The sequence below is a fragment of the Dendropsophus ebraccatus genome, chromosome 10, assembly GCF_027789765.1.
Source record: "Dendropsophus ebraccatus isolate aDenEbr1 chromosome 10, aDenEbr1.pat, whole genome shotgun sequence".
In the NCBI taxonomy this organism is placed as follows: domain Eukaryota; kingdom Metazoa; phylum Chordata; class Amphibia; order Anura; family Hylidae; genus Dendropsophus; species Dendropsophus ebraccatus.
Window position 1 is genome coordinate 11,528,711 of NC_091463.1, and position 22,405 is coordinate 11,551,115.

At 49.7% G+C, this 22,405-nt stretch overlaps 1 protein-coding gene across 3 annotated transcripts in view; it reads left to right on the forward strand.

The window, feature by feature from the left end:
• SYN1 (synapsin I) overlaps positions 1-20,171 on the forward strand; it is a 73,629-nt gene extending 53,458 nt beyond the window's left edge. For 2 of the 3 annotated variants that reach the window (XM_069943528.1, XM_069943531.1), the window contains exons 6-13: positions 6,430-6,492; positions 7,521-7,663; positions 14,308-14,382; positions 15,943-16,045; positions 16,172-16,315; positions 17,062-17,122; positions 17,973-18,648; positions 19,168-20,171. In XM_069943528.1, the coding sequence (XP_069799629.1) occupies positions 6,430-6,492; positions 7,521-7,663; positions 14,308-14,382; positions 15,943-16,045; positions 16,172-16,315; positions 17,062-17,122; positions 17,973-18,648; positions 19,168-19,303 (1,401 nt within the window). In that variant the 3' untranslated portion in view covers positions 19,304-20,171. The remainder of the gene's footprint in view (positions 1-6,429; positions 6,493-7,520; positions 7,664-14,307; positions 14,383-15,942; positions 16,046-16,171; positions 16,316-17,061; positions 17,123-17,972; positions 18,649-19,167) is intronic. The other variant, XM_069943530.1, reaches the window with a different exon arrangement.
• Positions 20,172-22,405: the final 2,234 nt, after the last annotated feature.

The window sequence follows — 22,405 nt, forward strand, 5'->3', positions numbered from 1 at the left end:
ACCCCTTTGTCCTCCTCCAGACCCCTTTGTCCTCCTCCAGACCCCTCTATCCTCCTCCAGACCCCTTTGTCCTCCTCCAGATCCCTCTGTGCTCCTCCAGACTCCTCTGTCCTCCTCCAGACTTCTTTGTCCCCTCCAGACCCCTCTGTTCCTGCACGACCCTTTCATCTCCCCAAACTTCTCTACTCCCCCCCCCAATACTCTTCTGCCCTCCCAAGACTTCTCTGTCCCACTTTATACTTCTCCTCAAACTCCTCTATCCCCCCTCTAGACTCCTCTGTCTCTTTCAGACCCCTCCATCTCTATTGAGAACAAAGATCAGACACATTCAAATCCAACCTGCTGGACCCTTCCTCTCCCCGGTATCTATTGTAGTGGTCGGGGCACTCCCATACACATTGGATGTTTGGCCTGTCACGCTGGAATGATCAGGTTTGGTCCCAATCCATCTGTATGGACACTGTACATGGTCATAGCCATTGACTGACTGTGGCCCCCACCCCACCGGCCGTCACTACTGTCTGGGAAGGAGACATCTCAGGAGACGTACAGTATTTCTTTGTTTTGGTTTTCTTAGCGTCCCTAGCACTATATCAATGATTTTACACATCCAGAATACCCCTTTAAATATGAACAGCGCCGGAATGAGAGAGCTAGAACAGGTGGGGAGTCAGACTGCTGACTGTTTCCAAGGGAAACCATGGACATTACACCGAAATCTGTCCATCTGGTGTGAACGGTGACCAGGAGACTGCGATTAGTCATACCTGCACTTATAGTCTGGGGTCGCTTTCTTGGGGGACACTTGCTTATAACACTACAGTTAAAGCAGGGATAAATCAATAGTACAGGAAAGATTAGATATTTAGGTCTACACCCCTTTAACTGCAGAGGGACCCCCCCAATGAGGATGAGGGTCTCTGTACTCTTGTGTGTGTGGGGGGGGATAAGGATCTCTGTACTCATGCGGGGGAGGGGGGGGGGATGAGGGTCTCTGTACTCATGCGGGGGGGGGGGGGGGTCTCTGTGATCATGCAGGGGGGATGAAGGTCTCTGTACTCATGCAGGGGATGAGGGTCTCTGTACTCATGTGGGGAGGATGAGGGTCTCTGTACTCATGTGGGGAGGATGAGGGTCTCTGTACTCGTGGAGAGGATGAGGGTCTCTGTACTCATTGAGGGAGGATGAGGGTCTCTGTACTCATGTGGGGAGGATGAGGGTCTCTGTACTCATTGAGGGAGGATGAGGGTCTCTGTACTCATGTGGGGAGGATGAGGGTCTCTGTACTCATGTGGGGAGGATGAGGGTCTCTGTACTCATTGAGGGAGGATGAGGGTCTCTGTACTCATGTGGGGAGGATGAGGGTCTCTGTACTCATTGAGGGAGGATGAGGGTCTCTGTACTCATGGAGGGAGGATGAGGGTCTCTGTACTCATGTGGGGAGGATGAGGGTATCTGTACTCATGTGGGGAGGATGAGGATCTCTGTACTCATGGAGGGAGGATGAGGGTCTCTGTACTCATGTGGGGAGGATGAGGGTCTCTGTACTCATGTGGGGAGGATGAGGGTCTCTGTACTCATATGGGGAGGATGAGGGTCTCTGTACTCATGTGGGGAGGATGAGGGTCTCTGTACTCATGTGGGGAGGATGAGGGTCTCTGTACTCATGGAGGGAGGATGAGGGTCTCTGTACTCATGTGGGGAGGATGAGGGTCTCTGTACTCATGTGGGGAGGATGAGGGTCTCTGTACTCATGGAGGGAGGATGAGGGTCTCTGTACTCATGTGGGGAGGATGAGGGTCTCTGTACTCATGTGGGGGGGATGAGGGTCTCTGTACTCATGTGGGGAGGATGAGGGTCTCTGTACTCATGTGGGGGGAATGAGGGTCTCTGTACTTATTGAGGGAGGATGAGGGTCTCTGTACTCATGTGGGGGGGGGTGATGAGGGTCTCTGTACTCATTGAGGTAGGATGAGGGTCTCTGTACTCATGTAGGGAGGATGAGGGTCTCTGTACTCATGTAGGGAGGATGAGGGTCTCTGTACTCAGGCGGGGGGATGAGGGTCTCTGTACTCATGTGGGGGGGATGAGGGTCTCTGTACTTATGCAGGGGGGGATGAGGGTCTCTGTACTCATGCGGGGAGATGAGGGTCTCTGTACTCATGGAGGGAGGATGAGGGTCTCTGTACTCATGTGGGGAGGATGAGGGTCTCTGTACTCATGTGGGGGGGATGAGGGTCTCTGTACTCATGTAGGGAGGATGAGGGTCTCTGTACTCATGTAGGGAGGATGAGGGTCTCTGTACTCAGGCGGGGGGATGAGGGTCTCTGGACTCATGTGGGGGGGATGAGGGTCTCTGTACTTATGCAGGGGGGGATGAGGGTCTCTGTACTCATGCGGGGAGATGAGGGTCTCTGTACTCATGGAGGGAGGATGAGGGTCTCTGTACTCATGTGGGGAGGATGAGGGTCTCTGTACTCATGTGGGGGGGATGAGGGTCTCTGTACTCGTGGGGGGGGGATGAGGGTCTCTGTACTCATGTGGGGGGGATGAGGGTCTCTGTACTCATGTGGGGGGGATGAGGGTCTCTGTACTCGTGGGGGGGTCACATGATTGGTATACAGATGTGTAGAGAGTGTGGTGGTTGGAATGTCAGGTTCCTAGTAATCATCTTGGATGTGAGGCACATAGTGTTACTGCCCGGCCCCTGACCACAGAAGAAGAGAGTGTAAACCGCAGGAGTCGGAGAGACGCCCGGGGGGGAGAGGGCACGGCCGGGACCACTCACCCTCTCCCCGGCCTCCTCTGCCTTCCTGTATTTCCACACTTCACTCTCTCTGATGCCAGCGGACTCTAAACTCCCTCACCCCTCCATCCGGGGGCAGATTAAGAGAAATGAGAGGGGGGAGACCAGAGCCGGACGTCACATTGTTGTGGATGGAAAAGAAAACATGAAGTCCGGGTGATCTCGCTCTTTTGTCCTATGGCGAAACCACAGACGTCTAAAATAAGACGCCCCACCCCGGACAGATGGAGGGTCCCGCACGTAGGCCGAGCGTCCACATGAAGAGAAGCCCACATGAAGATGTCATCCATTCCTGTATGTGAGCCCCCCGACATGTACTGCCACCTGGGCCCACACATAGCTCATGTATATTCACTGATTCCTATACAAGTGCACTGTATATACACTGATACCTATATGAGTGTACTGTATATACACTGATCCCTATATGAGTGTACTGTATATACACTGATTCCTATACAGGTGCACTGTATATACACTGATCACTATATGAGTGTACTGTATATACACTGATACCTATATGAGTGTACTGTATATACACTGATCCCTATATGAGTGTACTGTATATACACTGATTCCTATACAGGTGCACTGTATATACACTGATCCCTATACAAGTGCACTGTATATACACTGATCCCTATACAAGTGCACTGTATATACACTGATCCCTATATGAGTGCACTGTTTATACACTGATCCCTATATGAGTGTACTGTATATATACTGATCCCTATATGAGTGCACTGTATATACACTGATCCCTATATGAGTGTACTGTATATACACTGATACCTATATGAGTGCACTGTATATACACTGATCCTTATATGAGTGCACTGTATATACACTGATCCCTATATGAGTGTACTGTATATACACTGATTCCTATACAAGTGCACTGTATATACACTGATCCCTATATGAGTGTACTGTATATACACTGATCCCTATATGAGTGTACTGTATATACACTGATCCTTATATGAGTGTAGTATATACACTGATCCCTATATGAGTGTTCTGTATATACACTGATCCCTATATGAGTGTAGTATATACACCGATCCCGAAATGAGTGTAGTATATACACTGATCCCTATATGAGTGTACTGTGTATATACTGATCCCTATATGAGTGTAGTTTATACACTGATCCCTATATGAGTGTACTGTATATACACTGATCCCTATATGAGTGCACTGTATATATACTGATCCCTATATGAGTGCACTGTATATACACTGATCCCTATATGAGTGTACTGTATATACACTGATACCTATATGAGTGCACTGTATATACACTGATCCCTATATGAGTGTACTGTATATACACTGATCCCTATACAAGTGCACTGTATATACACTGATCCCTATATAAGTGTACTGTATATATATTGATCCCTATATGAGTGCACTGTATATACACTGATCCTTATATGAGTGTAGTATAAACACTGATCCCTATATGAGTGTACTGTATATACACTGATCCTTATATGAGTGTAGTATATACACTGATCCCTATATGAGTGTACTGTATATACACTGATCCTTATATGAGTGTAGTATATACACTGATCCCTATATGAGTGTACTGTATATACACTGATACCTGGTGACAGTGGCGTCTGTCCAGGTGATATATCAGGAAAAGTGAGATCAGTCAGATCTTGATGTTGGAAACAGGATAAACAGCCGGGTGTAAGGATCTGAGTGACTGTGACCGGGGCCGGAGAGTGATGTGTAGTCACCGGGGTCACATCTTCTCCGCAGTGGCCGGTCTTGTGAGGTCCATGATATATAGTGGTCACTACTGACCAAAAGTGTCCAAGGAAGGACGACCAGAGACCAGCTGATGGGGTCCAGGGCTCATTGATGTGTGTGTGGGGGGGGGGGGGGGCAGGCCTGTCTGGTCCTATCCCCCAGAAGAGCTGCTGTAGAGCAAACTGCTGAAAAATGCCCTGCTGTCTATGATAGAAAGGAGATGACACAGGACATGGCAGCCGCTGTGTATGGTGCCCCACAGGTCAGAGCCCATCTTACCCCTGTCCTCCCCGATAGTGTCTACAATGGCATCAGACCTGGAGCGATGGGGGAAGGTGTCTGGTCTAATGAATCACGTTCTCCATCATGTGGACGGCCGGGTGCACCACTAACCTGGGGACACCGACCACCTACTTAACCATTATACACACCTTTGTGGCAGCAAGACCCCCTAATAGTAGTGGTTAATGTCTTGAGGCCGCAGAGCAGGCATGGGGAACATGACAAAGAGATCAATGTGGTAACTCGGCCTCCAGATTCCCCAGATCTCAGTCTCTGTGGGGTCCATGGAGGCCGCACCTCACACCTTACAAGATCTGCTGCTGATACCACAGGGGACATCACAGGGATATGGGGTCCTCACACCTTACAAGATCTGCTGCTGATACCACAGGGGACATCACAGGGATATGGGGTCCTCACACCTTACAGGATGCTGATACCACAGGAGACATCACAGGGATATGGGGTCCTCACACCTTACAGGATGCTGATACCACAGGAGACATCACAGGGATATGGGGTCCTCACACCTTACAGGATGCTGATACCACAGGAGACATCACAGGGATATGGGGTCCTCACACCTTACAGGATGCTGATACCACAGGAGACATCACAGGGATATGGGGTCCTCACACCTTACAGGATGCTGATACCACAGGAGACATCACAGGGATATGGGGTCCTCACACCTTACAGGATGCTGATACCACAGGAGACATCACAGGGATAAGGGGGTCCGCACCTCACACCTTACAGGATGCTGATACCACAGGAGACATCACAGGGATATGGGGTCTGCACCTCACACCTTACAAGATCTGCTGCTGATACCACAGGAGACATCACAGGGATATGGGGTCCTCACACCTTACAGGATGCTGATACCACAGGAGACATCACAGGGATAAGGGGGTCCGCACCTCACACCTTACAGGATGCTGATACCACAGGAGACATCACAGGGATAAGGGGGTCCGCACCTCACACCTTACAGGATGCTGATACCACAGGAGACATCACAGGGATAAGGGGGTCCGCACCTCACACCTTACAGGATGCTGATACCACAGGGGACATCACAGGGATATGGGGTCCTCACACCTTACAGGATGCTGATACCACAGGAGACATCACAGGGATATGGGGTCCTCACACCTTACAGGATGCTGATACCACAGGAGACATCACAGGGATATAGGGTCCTCACACCTTACAGGATGCTGATACCACAGGAGACATCACAGGGATATGGGGGCCGCACCTCACACCTTACAAGATGTGCCTATATTACAGGGGACATCACAGGGATATGGGGGCCAGGTCCAAGGGGCCACACTAAAGGGCTATGTGGTCTGAGCTCTGGGGGGACACATCACAGTGTTATGGGGTCCGGGCCTTGATGGGTCAGTGGTGTTTTGGTGGATGAGGATACTGCTGTTACTTTCCCCAGCCTGGAATGGCCGATGACAGAACAATAGATATTACATAATTATACTGACAATAGATGTAATGTCAGGGATTGACGTCTGTTACTACAGGACTTACATCACTTGTGTTTTCTCTTACAGCTCACTGCCTCCAAGTTCCCCGTGGTGATAAAGATGGGCCACGCTCACTCCGGTATGGGTAAGGTGAGTGACGCTCTGCAGGTCAGCCCCAGGGCAGTGTGAGGGATACACGGGTCACCAGCTGGCTATATATATTACACAATCTGACTTGTGACGTCCTCCCGAGGCCTCACAGAGGAGGCACCCACCGGTCACCTTCTTCCTCTTCATTCATTTGACCTTCGTTCACCTCTCTTCCATTTCCTGTGAAGAAACCATTGAGGTGTTGTATTCCCTATGAAGACCGGTGTAACGTGTCCTATTGACCTATAAGTAACTATCAGGGGAGAATGACTTTAATATTGGAGGGTTGGATTGTTCAGTAGGAAGTAGCTGGGAGTTCCCCGATTGGGCAATGCCATTAATCAGCTGCTCTGTGTAGCCTTCTCTTTAGGATGGGTAAGGATGCTGCCTATCTATCAACACCCTGATATATTACCACTGACAGACCTGCGCCTCTTCATCTACACCCATAAAGCCTCACCGTCACCAGCTCAGAATTATCGATTGATTTGGTCCTGGGCCTAGAGATCCTCACCGATTGCTAGATGGAGACGGGAGAAACCCTTGGCTAGACGGTTATTTCTCTGTCTTGCACAAGAGGGACTCTACAGACGAGAGAGACTGGGAGAGAAGCGCATAGCTGAGCTTTTCCCCCACTTTGTTCTAGTGATTTCCGGGGGATCTAAACGCTTAAAACTCGACCAATAACAAAATTTGACAGTGACAATGAAATTCTGTCTGCCTGCAGTCACCACTAGGGGGAGCTGGGGAGCTTACTGTATACAGTAGTATTAATGCGGTTTGTTGCCCCTAGTGGTGGCTGCAGGTAAATAACATTTAGAAACCCAAATACTGTAATAAATGAATCGGGATGAAGTATTAGACATTGTTGGATTAAATATATATTGTGACCAAGATGGCCCCTTGTCAGATCAGTCACCACAACAATGTGAGTGTTTTGTCCCAGTGTCCAGGTAGTCTAGTCAGTCACTACTGTCCGTGTCATTGGGGGCCCCCTCATGTAACATGTGCTCTCCTACCTGTTCCAGGTGAAGGTGGACAACCAATATGACTTCCAGGACATCGCCAGTGTGGTCGCCCTGACAAAGACCTACGCCACTTCTGAACCATTTATTGACGCCAAGTACGATGTCCGCATCCAGAAAATTGGAAACAATTACAAAGCCTACATGTAAGTAACCACCATAAATATAAGGGCTAAACTATCACCTAGGGATCCCTCAGCTCCTAATGCTATGAAGTATACAGAGCCAAGTCAGGGCTCCATATCTGTAGCTTATGTACTCGTCCTGATGATGGAATAGTCCAGTTACATTTGTCCATGCAGTCTGCGCCCCAGTATTAGATAACCATTCATATTAACTGACACTTGGGGTACAGGACAGTGACACACTGACACTTGGGATACAGGATAGTGACACTTGGGATACAGGATAATGACACTTGGGGTACAGGGTAGTTACACGCTGACACTTGGGGTACAGGATAATGACACACTGACACTTGGGGTACAGGATAGTGACACGCTGACACTTGGGGTACAGGGCAGTGACACGCTGACACTTGGGGAACAGGATAGGGACATGCTGATACTTGGGGTACAGGATAGTTACACGCTGACACTCGGGGTACAGGATAGTGACACTTGGGGTTCAAGATAGTGACACTTGGGGTACAGGATAATAACATGACACTTGGGGTACAGGATAATGACACTTGGGGTACAGGATAGTGACACGCTGACACTCGGGGTACAGGATAGTGACACTTGGGGTTCAGGATAGTGACACTGGGGTACAGGATAATAACATGATGACACTTGGGGTACAGGATAATGACACTTGGGGTACAGGATAATGACACTTAGGGTACAGGATAGGGACACTCCGGGTACAGGATAATGACACGCTGACACTTGGGGTACAGGATAGTGACACGCTGACACTTGGGGTAAAGGATAGTGACATCCTGACACTTGGGGTACAGGATAATGATGCTGACACTCGGGGTACAGGATAGTGACACGCTGACACTTGGGGTACAGGATAGTGACACACTGACACTTGGGGTACAGGATAGTGACACGTGGGGTACAGGATAGTGACACTTGGGGTACAGGATAGTGACACGCTGACACTCGGGGTATATTCGATCAGTCTCCTGGCTTGAGGACACTGAGGCCCTTGTCCTGGTCTGGATCCTCCTTGTTGCGGTCTCCCGCAGGGAGTCTTATAGCCGGGGTTCCTCCGCACGGTTCACGCTGTTTATTATTCCTGCTCTTTATGACTCTTTCTTCCTCCTCTGATGCTGGAAATAGATTTTGCCGTTTACCTAAAGCTAAATATATCCGTGCTCGGTCTCTGAGCCTCACTCACTGTTACGGGGTGCTCTCCCTCCCTGTCTGCCTTGCGGGTTTTTCTGGTTCCGTACGTGTAATATTAGCCTCTCCCTGCTTTCTGGCTGTCTCTGACATGACCCGACATGAGTCTCCGATACACCTAGATCCTGATCAGCCCGTCTGTGAGGACACACAGAACCCTGAGTATGTGGGAAAGTTGCTGGGGGCTGGCAGCCATCAGGACGCTGTTAGCGGTCAGCACTCTGTAGGCAGCTGCCCATAAAACTGCTTTATAATATCCTTAGAAGGAGCCCCCGTTTTAGCTTGAAGGATTTTATCACCATCAGATGTCTGAGAAAAAAAAGGAGAGAAAAAAGAAAATTCCCAGAAAACCAGATCTGTGCCGACATTCCTGAATAATCCCACATTCACAGGAATGTACCGTCATCTGGTGGCGATTAACTAACCGTACCTGAGAGCGGATCCCAGGAGGGGGAAGGGAGAGGGGAAAACCAGTACTGGGGTCTGGCTCCTCCATGCCCAGAGCTGTAGAGTTCTGGAACTAAGGAAGAACCAGTATTGGGGTCAGGCCCCTCCATGGCCGCTGTGGTGTCCTGGATCACAGGAAGAACCAACACTGGGGTCCGGCTCCTCCATGGCCACCACTGTAGAGTCCTGAAGTTAAGGAAGAACGATTACTGGAGTCCGGCTCCTCCATGGCCACTGCTGTGGAGTTCTGGAACTTATGAAAAAAAACAGTACTGGGGTCCGGCTCCTCCATGCCCAGAGCTGTAGTGTCCTGGAGTTTAAAAAGAACAAATACTGGGGTCCGGCTCCTTCATGGCCACCGCCGGAGTGTCCTAGAACTTAGGAAGGACCAGTACTGGGGTCCGGCTCCTCCATAGCTGCTCTAGTGTTCTAGAGCTTAGGAAGAACGAGTACTGGGGTCCGGCTCCTCCATAGCCGCTCTAGTGTCCTGGAACTTAGGAAGAACCAATACTGGGGTCGGTCTCCTTCATGGCCGCTAGTGTGTCCTGGAACTAAGGAAGAACGAGTACTGGGGTCCGGCTCCTCCATAGCCGCTCTAGTGTCCTGGAACTTAGGAAGAACCAATACTGGGGTCGGTCTCCTTCATGGCCGCTAGTGTGTCCTGGAACTAAGGAAGAACGAGTACTGGGGTCCGGCTCCTCCATAGCCGCTCTAGTGTCCTGGAACTTAGGAAGAACCAATACTGGGGTCGGTCTCCTTCATGGCCGCTAGTGTGTCCTGGAACTAAGGAAGAACGAGTACTGGGGTCCGGCTCCTCCATAGCCGCTCTAGTGTCCTGGAACTTAGGAAGAACCAATACTGGGGTCGGTCTCCTTCATGGCCGCTAGTGTGTCCTGGAACTAAGGAAGAACGAGTACTGGGGTCCGGCTCCTCCATGAACGTTCTAGTGTTCTGGAGCTTAGTAACATCAAGTACTGGGGTCCGGCTCCTCTATGAACGTTCTATTGTCCTGGAGCTTAGTAACATCAAGTACTGGGGTCCGGCTCCTTCATGGCCGCTAGTTTATCCTGGAACTAAGGAAGAACAAGTTCTGGGGTCCGGCTCCTCCATGAACGTTCTAGTGTCCTGGAGCTTAGTACCATCAAGTACTGGGGTCCGGCTCCTTCATGGCCACCACTGGAGTGTCCTAGAACTTAGGAAGAATGAGTACTGGGGTGCGTTCCTGGATAGACACCACAATGTAGTGTCCTGGAAGAACGAGAACACAAGTTGTGTCCTAGAAGAACTACAGAAAAGGAGCCGTAAGACCATATAATGTGTAGCCTGAAACCATTATAGAACAGGAGCAGGAGGTATAGACAGGATCTGGGGAGGTATCTGAATATCGGAATAAAACCATAGAACAGAAGAACCTGCCAAGCTCTAGAACTTGGGTTCTGCAAGTGCCATAGAAATGCATAGTGTTTAATTAATTAATGTTTAGACAACTGATGATTTGGAAAAAGTATACAGTAGAATTGGTCATGGACAGGAAAGTGTAGTCTAGAACAAGTATACAGTAGAATTGGTCATGGACAGGAAAGTGTAGTCTAGAACAAGTATACAGTAGAATCGGTCATGGACAGGAAAGTGTAGTCTAGAACAAGTATACAGTAGAATCGGTCATGGACAGGAAAGTGTAGTCTAGAACAAGTATACAGTAGAATCGGTCATGGACAGGAAAGTGTAGTCTAGAACAAGTATACAGTAGAATCGGTCATGGACAGTAAAGTGTAGTCTAGAACAAGTATACAGTAGAATCGGTCATGGACAGGAAAGTGTAGTCTAGAACAAGTATACAGTAGAATCAGTCATGGACAGTAAAGTGTAGTCTAGAACAAGTATACAGTAGAATCAGTCATGGACTGGAAAGTGTAGTCTAGAACAAGTATACAGTAGAATCAGTCATGGACAGTAAAGTGTAGTCTAGAACAAGTATACAGTAGAATCAGTCATGGACAGGAAAGTGTAGTCTAGAACAAGTATACAGTAGAATCGGTCATGGACAGGAAAGTGTAGTCTAGAACAAGTATACAGTAGAATCGGTCATGGACAGGAAAGTGTAGTCTAGAACAAGTATACAGTAGAATCGGTCATGGACAGGAAAGTGTAGTCTAGAACAAGTATACAGTAGAATCGGTCATGGACAGGAAAGTGTAGTCTAGAACAAGTATACAGTAGAATTAGTCATGGACAGGAAAGTGTAGTCTAGAACAAGTATACAGTAGAATCAGTCATGGACAGAAAAGTGTAGTCTAGAACAAGTATACAGTAGAATCAGTCATGGACAGTAAAGTGTAGTCTAGAACAAGTATACAGTAGAATCGGTCATGGACAGGAAAGTGTAGTCTAGAACAAGTATACAGTAGAATCGGTCATGGACAGGAAAGTGTAGTCTAGAACAAGTATACAGTAGGACCTTCCATGGACATGAACTTTGCTCTAAAAGATGTAAGCGGTTTAGCCCAAATTATCTACAACTTGGCCTGGAACAAGTATCCTGTAGGCCAGTGGTGGATAGAGACAGGCTCCTAGAACAAGTATTGAGTCCTAGAAGAAGCATATGGCAGATGGGATAAGATCATTTACAATCTGGAACTGGTATGCGGTAGGCCAGTCAGAAACAAAAAGTCAAGTCCTAGAGCCGTACAGAGAAGAAGTGATGAGATGTCTTATGATCTTGGACAAGTGTCCAGTAGGATCCATCATGATAAAGAACTTGTAGTCTAGAACAAGTGTACAGTAGCCCGGTCACTGGCAAGAACATGAGTTCTAGTACACCTACAAATTTTGTGTTTTTGTCTTGTGGAAAGGTCTGGCTCCTTAAAGGAAAACTCCAGTGATGTGGTCCCACATGCATGCAGAGACGCAACTCATGCCGAGGTATGAATACAGTCTGTGACATGGATCCAGTCCACCGCTGAGGACCACATCACTGGAGATGCCCTCTAAGCCTATTGTGCAGGAATACAGTCTGTGACATGGATCCAGTCCACCGCTGAGGACCACATCACTGGAGATGCCCTCTAAGCCTATTGTGCAGGAATACAGTCTGTGACATGGATCCAGTCCACCTCGGGTGACCACATCACTGGAGATGCCCTCTAAGCGTGTTGTCCAGGAATACAGCCCGTGACATGAATCCAGTCCTCCGCAGGGGACCACATCACTGGAGATGCCCTCTAAGCCTGTAGTGCAGGAATACAGTTGGTGACGTGGGTCCAGTCTGCCATAGAGGACTGATACAACACCAGGGTCGGGCTCTGCAGATTGTGAGGATACAGGAAAGTGACGAGAACCCTTGTTCCTGATACTAGATGGTTTGGGCGTTGCGTCCCCCCCCCCACATGACTCTATTGTCTCCGGCACAGTATGAGCGGTGTGGGAGGATGCCGTCTGCCCGTGTTGTTCCAGGGCCAGAAGGAATGATCTGTTCCTGTTGTATCTCAAGTGGGTGGAATTGTTCTTAAAGGGATAGTAATCTTCCATGTCAGGTGAGGGGGCCGATTACAGGAGTAACATAGGGACCCCTCCTGGTGCTGCTAGACACATCTCCCTAACCTCTGTCCTTGTGAGACTTTCCCATGATACTTAGGGGCCTTTTACACAGAGCGATAATCTGCCAAATCGGCTCCGGGTAGTAAAGACACGCACATCGGTACGTGTAATAGTGATGCCTGACTGACGGCTGATGACCGTGTAAAGAAAATAAAGTGTATACTTACCTGTCCACGTTCCCCACACCTGGAAGTGTCCGTCCTCTCAGCCAATCACCGGCCAGGATGGAACAGCACTGCAGCATGTGATTGGCTGAGCCACCTGTCACTGCAAAGACTGGCTCAGAAGTTCCAGTGGCGGCTGCGGGGAGAAGCTAGGAGAACATGGGCGATCGTGGGCAGCTATAGATGAAGTTTATTACTTTACAGTTAAGGCAAGGACTGCCCGGACATCACTAACTATATATATATATATATATATATATATATATCCCTTGCATGTTTATCGAGCCGTGTAATAGGCTCCCCCCGCCCCCCCCCGGTGTGATGTGACGCAGTCTCCTGCGCTATACCCTGAGGAAGATAAGGATTAAATGGATGTCATGGGGTAACGGGACACAGAGACAGGAGAGGATTAACCTAGAGGAGTCCCGAGGGCTATAGGGGTCCGCTAACACAGCAGAGGGGCCGCCCAGTGACCCCCGCCGTGACTCCATTATTCAGGACAGGGCCGATGTCTCTGGGTCCATTCCAGTAATACGGCTCTAACTGGGCCCGGCAGGTGCCGGATCCTCATGGTTTCTGGATTATCGGACAGATTATAAATCCAGACAGGAATCTCTGCACTTGCAATAAGGGGCCGTCAGGTTTCTCAGGCTCCGTCCCTTCTATTCAGCCCTGAGTCATCTATTACAACAGAACATGGCAGACAGCCTGGGGCCAGATGATGCTTTTATAAGCCGTGACATAAGACCGGGCCATGAATAATGGAAGGTTATGAAGTTTAAAGTCTTTTTCTGGAGGGAAGTTGGTTTAGAACCCTGTCATGCCAGTAATGGCCACTAGGTGGCGGGGCGACAGCAAGTGTAAAATGATGCAATATACAGTGTTTCACAATAATGTCAGCCAGTGTCCACACACATACCATGATTCACCACTATGGCTTCTCCAGTGACCCCTCCCATCCCACCTGTTCACCACTCAGCAGAGGGCAAACATACAGCTGGGGGCGCTGTTGCATCAGAGTCTATAAAATGTTGGTGGCACAGGCAGTGGTGAAGAGTGGTACTGCAGCTAAGGTGTAAACATGGAAGGCTGTGATCTATGTGTGTGTATACAGCAGCGCAGCAGTAAGTAAGTGTGAGCGCCATCAGTACACATACTCCTCTATACGTGCCAGCTGTCTGGGTGCAGATTCTGACTGATCTTTGTGTTTTATTCTGTATATTTCAGGAGAACATCCATTTCTGGGAACTGGAAAACCAACACAGGTTCGGCCATGCTGGAGCAGATTGCTGTGTCAGACAGGTACATATGGGATCACCCTCATAGCCGCTTCTCAGCACAGGAAGGATCCAGCTGTGCAGACCTGAGTCATGTCTGACAGTCCGGTTGCTAGGGATACATTGCCTAACAACAAGGCTGTTAGGCTGCGTGTCCAGCTTTGTCTCAGATTAGTCAGGGCTTTGGCTCCGAACTAAGGGCAGGTAAGGGGCAAGGAGGCAAACCATCCATGGGTCAGAGCAGGTGAAGCAAGACAATACCCCTAACCCCACAGAGGATACAGAGAATGGGCATCTCCACAGCTAACCATGCCCCTAACCCCACAGAGGATACAGAGAATGGGCATCTCCACAGCTAACCATGCCCCTAACCCCACAGAGGATACAGAGAATGGGCATCTCCACAGCTAACCATGCCCCTAACCCCACAGAGGGTACAGAGAATGGGCATATCCACAGCTAACCATGCCCCTAACCCCACAGAGGGTACAGAGAATGGGCATATCCACAGCTAACCATGCCCCTAACCCCACAGAGGGTACAGAGAATGGGCATATCCACAGCTAACCATGCCCCTAATCCCACAGAGGATACAGAGAATGGGCATATCCACAGCTAACCATGCCCCTAACCCCACAGAGGGTACAGAGAATGGGCATATCCACAGCTAACCATGCCCCTAATCCCACAGAGGATACAGAGAATGGGCATATCCACAGCTAACCATGCCCCTAACCCCACAGAGGGTACAGAGAATGGGCATCTCCACAGATAACAATACCCCTAACCCCACAGAGGATACAGGGAGTGGGCATATCCACAGATAACCATGCCCCTAATCCCACAGAGGATACAGAGAATGGGCATATCCACAGCTAACCATGCCCCTAACCCCACAGAGGGTACAGAGAATGGGCATATCCACAGATAACCATGCCGCTAACCCCACAGAGAATACAGAGAATGGGCATATCCACAGCTAACCATGCCCCTAACCCCACAGAGAATACAGAGAATGGGCATATCCACAGATAACCATGCCCCTAACCCCACAGAGGGTACAGAGAATGGGCATATCCACAAATAACCATGCCGCTAACCCCACAGAGAATACAGAGAATGGGCATATCCACAGCTAACCATGCCCCTAACCCCACAGAGAATACAGAGAATGGGCATATCCACAGCTAACAATACCCCTAACCCCACAGAGAATACAGAGAATGGGCATATCCACAGATAACCATGCCCCTAACCCCACAGAGGATACAGAGAATGGGCATATCCACAGCGAACAATACCCATAACCCCACAGAGGATCCATAGTCGGGCACTGCTGGATCTTTTCCCCATTGGACTAGACACCTGGATACAGAAAATAAACTAATCTTTCCGAAAATGTGGAAATCCAGTGTGGAAATGTGTTTACCCTGCCCCCTACTGGCAGATGTAGGACGGTGGAGGCGTAGAGCATCACACATATACTCTCTTACATTCACCTCCCCGTAGATACAGGATTTGTGTTGCCTCACTGAGACCTGGCTGGGAAGGGGTTAAAGTTCACCTAAGGTCATGTGTCTTGCAGGTACAAGCTGTGGGTGGACGCTTGCTCAGAAATATTTGGGGGTCTGGACATCTGTGCTGTGGAAGCCCTGCACGGGAAAGATGGCAAGGACCATATCATAGAGGTGAGTGTGATGCCTGATGGGTAATGTTATAGATAGCAGAGACACTTAATATTTGCTGGTTCTGATGTAGCGCCATCTTGAGGCCATCTTAAGTCTGTGACCTCGGTTTCCTCTTCTCTCCGTCAGGTCGTCGGCTCCTCTATGCCTTTGATTGGAGATCAGCAAGAAGAGGATCGGCATCTGATCGCGGACCTGGTTGTTAGTAAGATGGCGCAATCGCTTCAGTGCAGCTCATCCCCAAGCCGCTCCATGCACGCACAGCAGCCCCAGGTAAGACGGACGGGTCAGCGCCTCCTGGAGACCAGGGTCGGTCTTACCAGATCAGCAGTTCCTTCTTAGCAACGGGCTAGAACCAAATAGCAGGTTGGACTTGGTTTCTGAGGAGCAAGGGAAAAGGCAAAACAGAAGTGATCTCCTGAGCTTCCGGGTGATGTCTGTGATCCAGGACCACCACTGACCTCCAGCATGATTGGAGCGCTAGAGCGCCCCCTACAGAGATCTCTGTTACTGGTAATCTGGTACAGGGGCATTGCGTTTTATGGAGAGATTTCTGCCTGTCCATTCAGTGAAGCCAAACTTAAGGCCCTATTACACAGAAAGATTATCGTCCGTACTTGGCCAACAATCGTCCAGTGTAATAGAACACAACGATCAGCTGACATGAACGATGTCGGCTGATTGTTGCAGTCGTTTGTGACTCATATAGCAGCAGTCGCTCCGTGGAATAGGAGCGGCGGCAACAGACTGCTATATGCTATGGGCTGCCCGGACAATCTAGTGATCACCCGGGCAGCCCCCCGCACCTCTCCAGCTCCCCAACCGCCCCCCCATTCCCCCCCGGCTCATTTGCTCCTCACAGTCGCCCTGTGTAATAGGGGCTTTACTGTCTGAGGGGCAGGGAACCATAGAGAGTCATAGCCGTCTCTCTATTCATGTAGCGACCTGCTGATGGCCTTGGAAACAGTCAGCAGTCAAACTCCATCCATTCATTAGTTGTTTTTTTTTTTTTTTTGCAGGCTCAACCTGTTCACTCCCGGTCTGGCACGCCCGTCCAGCAGCAGAGACCTTCTCCACAAGGTAACTTCCCTCTATATACCGTATAGCTATAGGGAACCTGTCTGCAGTTTCCTGCTGCTCCCTATAGCTGCAAGAAACAAAGACAGACTCCATATTACACAACATCTGTGATTATGCTTTACGTGGTGGCCAAAACCTGCTTTCAACTACAGGGAGCAAATTATAGTCTGGTCCTAGCCGGATAACCCTCTATAGGCTGCGATCAATAGCGATCATAACCGTTTGAGAGAGAACTGACAGCTGCCACCACTCTGCGGGCAATTGGTACCAGGCCTCTGCGCCTGCCATGGTACATCCGCTAGTAATGTCTGCCTCAGGCAGGTTGTAACGACACCGATCACACTGATCAGTGCATCTAATGACTGTATAGAAATGCCCATAGGGGGACTAACAGATATATATATATATATATATATATATATATATATATATATATATATATAGAATTTTTTTTTAGGTTTTAGAAAGTTACCCTTTTTTAAATAAAAAACTTGGTATTTCCATGTAAGAAATTTTCCACATTATTTCCACATTATTTCCAAATATAACTTTATTGATCATGAACAGTCATTGGTATAAATTAAATATAATAGCAAACGTCAGAATAGCTGATTTTTGGTCACATAATATATAAATAAAAGGAAAAAAGTCCAATCTACCCCAAATTGATACCGATAAAAATTACAAATGCACAAAAAATCATCTGAGCGGCCCCAGTCATCTTTACCCCATGTAATGGATAGAGCATTATGCCGCACTCACATTGCAGCCAGAGGGCCGGTCACGTTATACACAGTAATTCTTCCCCATATGCTGAGCAGTTCTAATGTTTTCATATTATCTGCTTTAGGGGGTCCTCCAGCGGCACAGGGTCCTCAGCGACAGGGACCTCCCTCCCAGCAGAGGCCTCCACCTCAAGGTCAACAGCTTCAAGGTTTAGGTCCTCAGCCATCACAGCACCCACCAAACCTCCCCAGCCCTGGGGCACAGCAGCGACAGATGATCCCCCCTCAGCAGCAGCAGCAGCCGCCGCAGCAGCAGCCGTCACCCCAGCAGATGAGGTCCCAACAACAGCCATCACCCCGCCAATCACAATCCCCCCAAAGGCAGCCAAGCCCACAGTCACCCCAGCGTCAGCAGCAGGCTCCCCCCATGCCAGCAGGTCCTAAGCCAATGGGCGTCCAGCCCCCTCAACCCCGGCAACCCGGACCTCCAAGGCAGCCGGGCCCTGCAGGACCCCAGCAGAAGCCTCCACCTCCCGTCCATCAACAACAACATGGCATCCGCCAACCAGGACAGCAGCCACCACCGCAGCAACGGCAGTCAGCTCCAGGGGGACCCCAACAACAGCCGCTCCAGCAGCCACCCCAACCACAACAGCCGCCGCCGCAACAACGACCCATGACCCAGCAGCCCAGGCCTAACCCGCAAGCACCTAGCCAGGGTTCACGTCCTGGTGGGCCCCAAAAGCCTCAATTGGCTCAGAAGCCGGGCCAAGAGCTGCCCCCACCCCAGCCGCAGCTGAAGTAAGAGCCCTCGAGGTTCTGGGTGGGCCACACAGGTTTCAGCTTCCTATACTACCTATTGCATCCCTTTCTTGCATGCCGCTTAGGTGAGGTAGGCACAGCTTTGGCGCAGACTGGGTCACCGTCTCCTTTTCTTTGGTTCTATGTACAGTACCAATATCTCGAACCCTGTTGGGTTATGGTGCCAGCGATGTGACTCGGGACCCTTAGTCATGCTTGTTGTGGGTTTCGGGGGGTTTGCGGGTATGCCTGCCCTCTCGCAGCGCCCAGTATAGAAGGTGGTGGATAGTTTAGTATGAATGACTAATATTGCATGACTTTAACTGATCATTATTTTTCTTTCCTCCTTCTTCTACCTCCTCCCGATACAACCAACATGTATAACATATCCCCTCCCCCGTCTCTTGTGTCCCCCTCTAACATTCCTGACCTGATCGTAAACCACCCCCCGCTCCACCATCCCCCCCCACCTTCGCCATCTTTTTCCATCATCGGCCATCACCTCACATCGTTCTCCAGTAAGTCCCAGTCCCTCACCAACTCCTTCACCCTTGCAGACTCACCAGCTCCACGTTCCAGTCTTAGTCATGACGAGGTGAAAGCCGAAACGATCCGCAACCTGAGGAAATCCTTCGCCAGTCTCTTCTCAGACTGAAGGGATCCATTGCTCCCATCTCCCCAGCATCGCGGCTCTATGTATTACCCGCTCCCTTCACCTGTGTGCACGGCTTAAACTCCTTGAAACAAAAAAAAAACACATAAAAAAATAATAATAAGTAATGCCGAAGAAGAGGTAGATATGGAGAGGAGACCAATCAAAAGATCACGGGAGGAAGAGGCGGCTCCAGATATCGCACGGAACAGCAGAGCCCAGCGCTCCTGCCACCGATCTTCCTAGAGAATGCATGATATGAGGGCGACCGCTCACACGGTCCTCGGTGTACATACATGTATACAGACGCACCTCCATGAGGACCCCCTGTCGGAGCCTGTGGCCGTCCATGTTGTGTGTCTTCTTCTTTTCTGCTCTCTCCTCCCAGCCCCTCTCGGTATCTATCCCTCCCGGTTCCGTCCGATGCTCAGTTCTTTTGACACGTGGTGTGTGCGGTGTTCCTGCCTGTGACCCCCCCAGATATTCTGTTGACATCCCCCCCATCATGGCTTTGCTTCCTGATTTTGTCTCCCCCCTCCCCTTTTTCATGGCTGTACCCCTCCCCCTACCCCCCGCTGTGTCCCCCCCCATTTCAGGTCTACTTTTCGTGTGACGGTAACACTGTTGTAATGTGTGTGCTCTAACGCTTGCCGTGCGGTTACTATCGTGATATGATTGTTCTAAGTATTCAGAGTAATATATTATATTATGACTATATTAAAGAACTTATTCTACGGCCCGCACAGAGCGGGCGCCATGACATGTGTGTGTAACGTGTGTCAGCGTTTGTGTGCAGATGTGAAGCCCCTCGAAGGGGGCAAGAAAATGTGATTTATTGTCCAAATTAAACTATTCTCTCTAAGCAACAAAAGCTGCTTGTCTGGTGTCAGATCTGTGGAGGTGCGCACTGGGGTCCTGAAATACTCTGCTCTGCTGTGGATACGTCTGTGACCTTATAGTAACATTATCACATGACTGTAGAGGTCAACGCTCCTCTGCAAGAACAGCACAATACACTCCTGAAATACTCTGTGCTCCAGAAGAACATTGCTCCTCCCACTGGGAGCCTGGAAGCTCTGATTCCCATGATGCTGCCACGATCACTACACTCCAGTGCTGAAATACTCTGTGCTGTTATGGGACACTATGACATCCTGGCTGTCTCTATTCTCCTCATAACATCATGATGCTTCCTCTGACTAATCCAGCCCTGTTCTAGCTAACATCATCTTTCCTGTAATACTCTGTGCTGCTGTCGTCTCACACTATCAATCTGAATATATAATTTAGACTTTGGTTCGTGCCCTGGGGCCCTGTGCCCAGCCGTACACATATATTCTAGTTCAGGGTGATTCGAAGTAATGGATGCTGCTCACTGCTTCCTCTAGTGGTGAAATCCTTTATTAGCAGCCAATGACTGCAGGCTCCAGTGAGACACGGCCATCCAGGTTACACCATAAGGGTCTGACCTTAAAAATAACACAAAAACCAAATCTCTGGAACTCTAGTCACAGCATTACAGATGTCCTTGGCAGTCAGAGGGTTAAGGTGAGTGTCACACTGGTTTCAACACAACAAAAACTTACCACACCAGGAGCTGTCATATTGCACTAGTCAGCTGCGAGGACTGACTGCCCACAAGGGGAAGTAAACGTGAACAAATCTAGTGAGTCACATAACGACTAACATTGATAATAATAATAATATTGTGTTCTCATCCCTCTACACCCCCCCCCCCCTCCTGTGGTATCAGCATCCTGTAAGGTGTGAGGTGCGGACCCCATATCCCTGTGATGTCTCCTGTGGTATCAGCATCCTGTAAGGTGTGAGGACCCCATATCCCTGTGATGTCTCCTGTGGTATCAGTATCCTGTAAGGTGTGAGGTGAGGACCCCATATCCCTGTGATGTCCCCTGTGGTATCAGCATCCTGTAAGGTGTGAGGTGAGGACCCCATATCCCTGTGATGTCTCCTGTGGTATCAGCATCCTGTAAGGTGAGGACCCCATATCCCTGTGATGTCTCCTGTGGTATCAGCATCCTGTAAGGTGTGAGGTGCGGACCCCATATCCCTGTGATGTCTCCTGTGGTATCAGCATCCTGTAAGGTGTGAGGTGCGGACCCCATATCCCTGTGATGTCTCCTGTGGTATCAGTATCCTGTAAGGTGTGAAGTGCGGACCCCATATCCCTGTGATGTCTCCTGTGGTATCAGCATCCTGTAAGGTGTGAGGTGCGATCCCCATATCCCTGTGATGTCTCCTGTGGTATCAGTATCCTGTAAAGTGTGAGATGCGGACCCCATATCCCTGTGATGTCTCCTGTGGTATCAGCATCCTGTAAGGTGTGAGGTGCGGCCCCTATATCCCTGTGATGTCTCCTGTGGTATCAGCATCCTGTAAGGTGTGAGGACCCCATATCCCTGTGATGTCTCCTGTGGTATCAGCATCCTGTAAGGTGTGAGGTGCGGACCCCATATCCCTGTGATGTCTCCGGTGGTATCAGCATCCTGTAAGGTGTGAGGACCCCATATCCCTGTGATGTCTCCTGTGGTATCAGCATCCTGTAAGGTGTGAGGTGCCGACCCCATATCCCTGTGATGTCCCCTGTGGTATCAGCATCCTGTAAGGTGTGAGGACCCCATATCCCTGTGATGTCTCCTGTGGTATCAGCATCCTGTAAGGTGTGAGGTGCGGACCCCATATCCCTGTGATGTCTCCTGTGGTATCAGTATCCTGTAAGGTGTGAGGTGAGGACCCCATATCCCTGTGATGTCCCCTGTGGTATCAGCATCCTGTAAGGTGTGAGGACCCCATATCCCTGTGATGTCTCCTGTGGTATCAGCATCCTGTAAGGTGTGAGGTGCGGACCCCATATCCCTGTGATGTCTCCTGTGGTATCAGCATCCTGTAAGGTGTGAGGACCCCATATCCCTGTGATGTCTCCTGTGGTATCAGCATCCTGTAAGGTGTGAGGTGCGGACCCCATATCCCTGTGATGTCTCCTGTGGTATCAGCATCCTGTAAGGTGTAAGGTGCGGACCCCATATCCCTGTGATGTCTCCTGTGGTATCAGTATCCTGTAAGGTGTGAGGTGAGGACCCCATA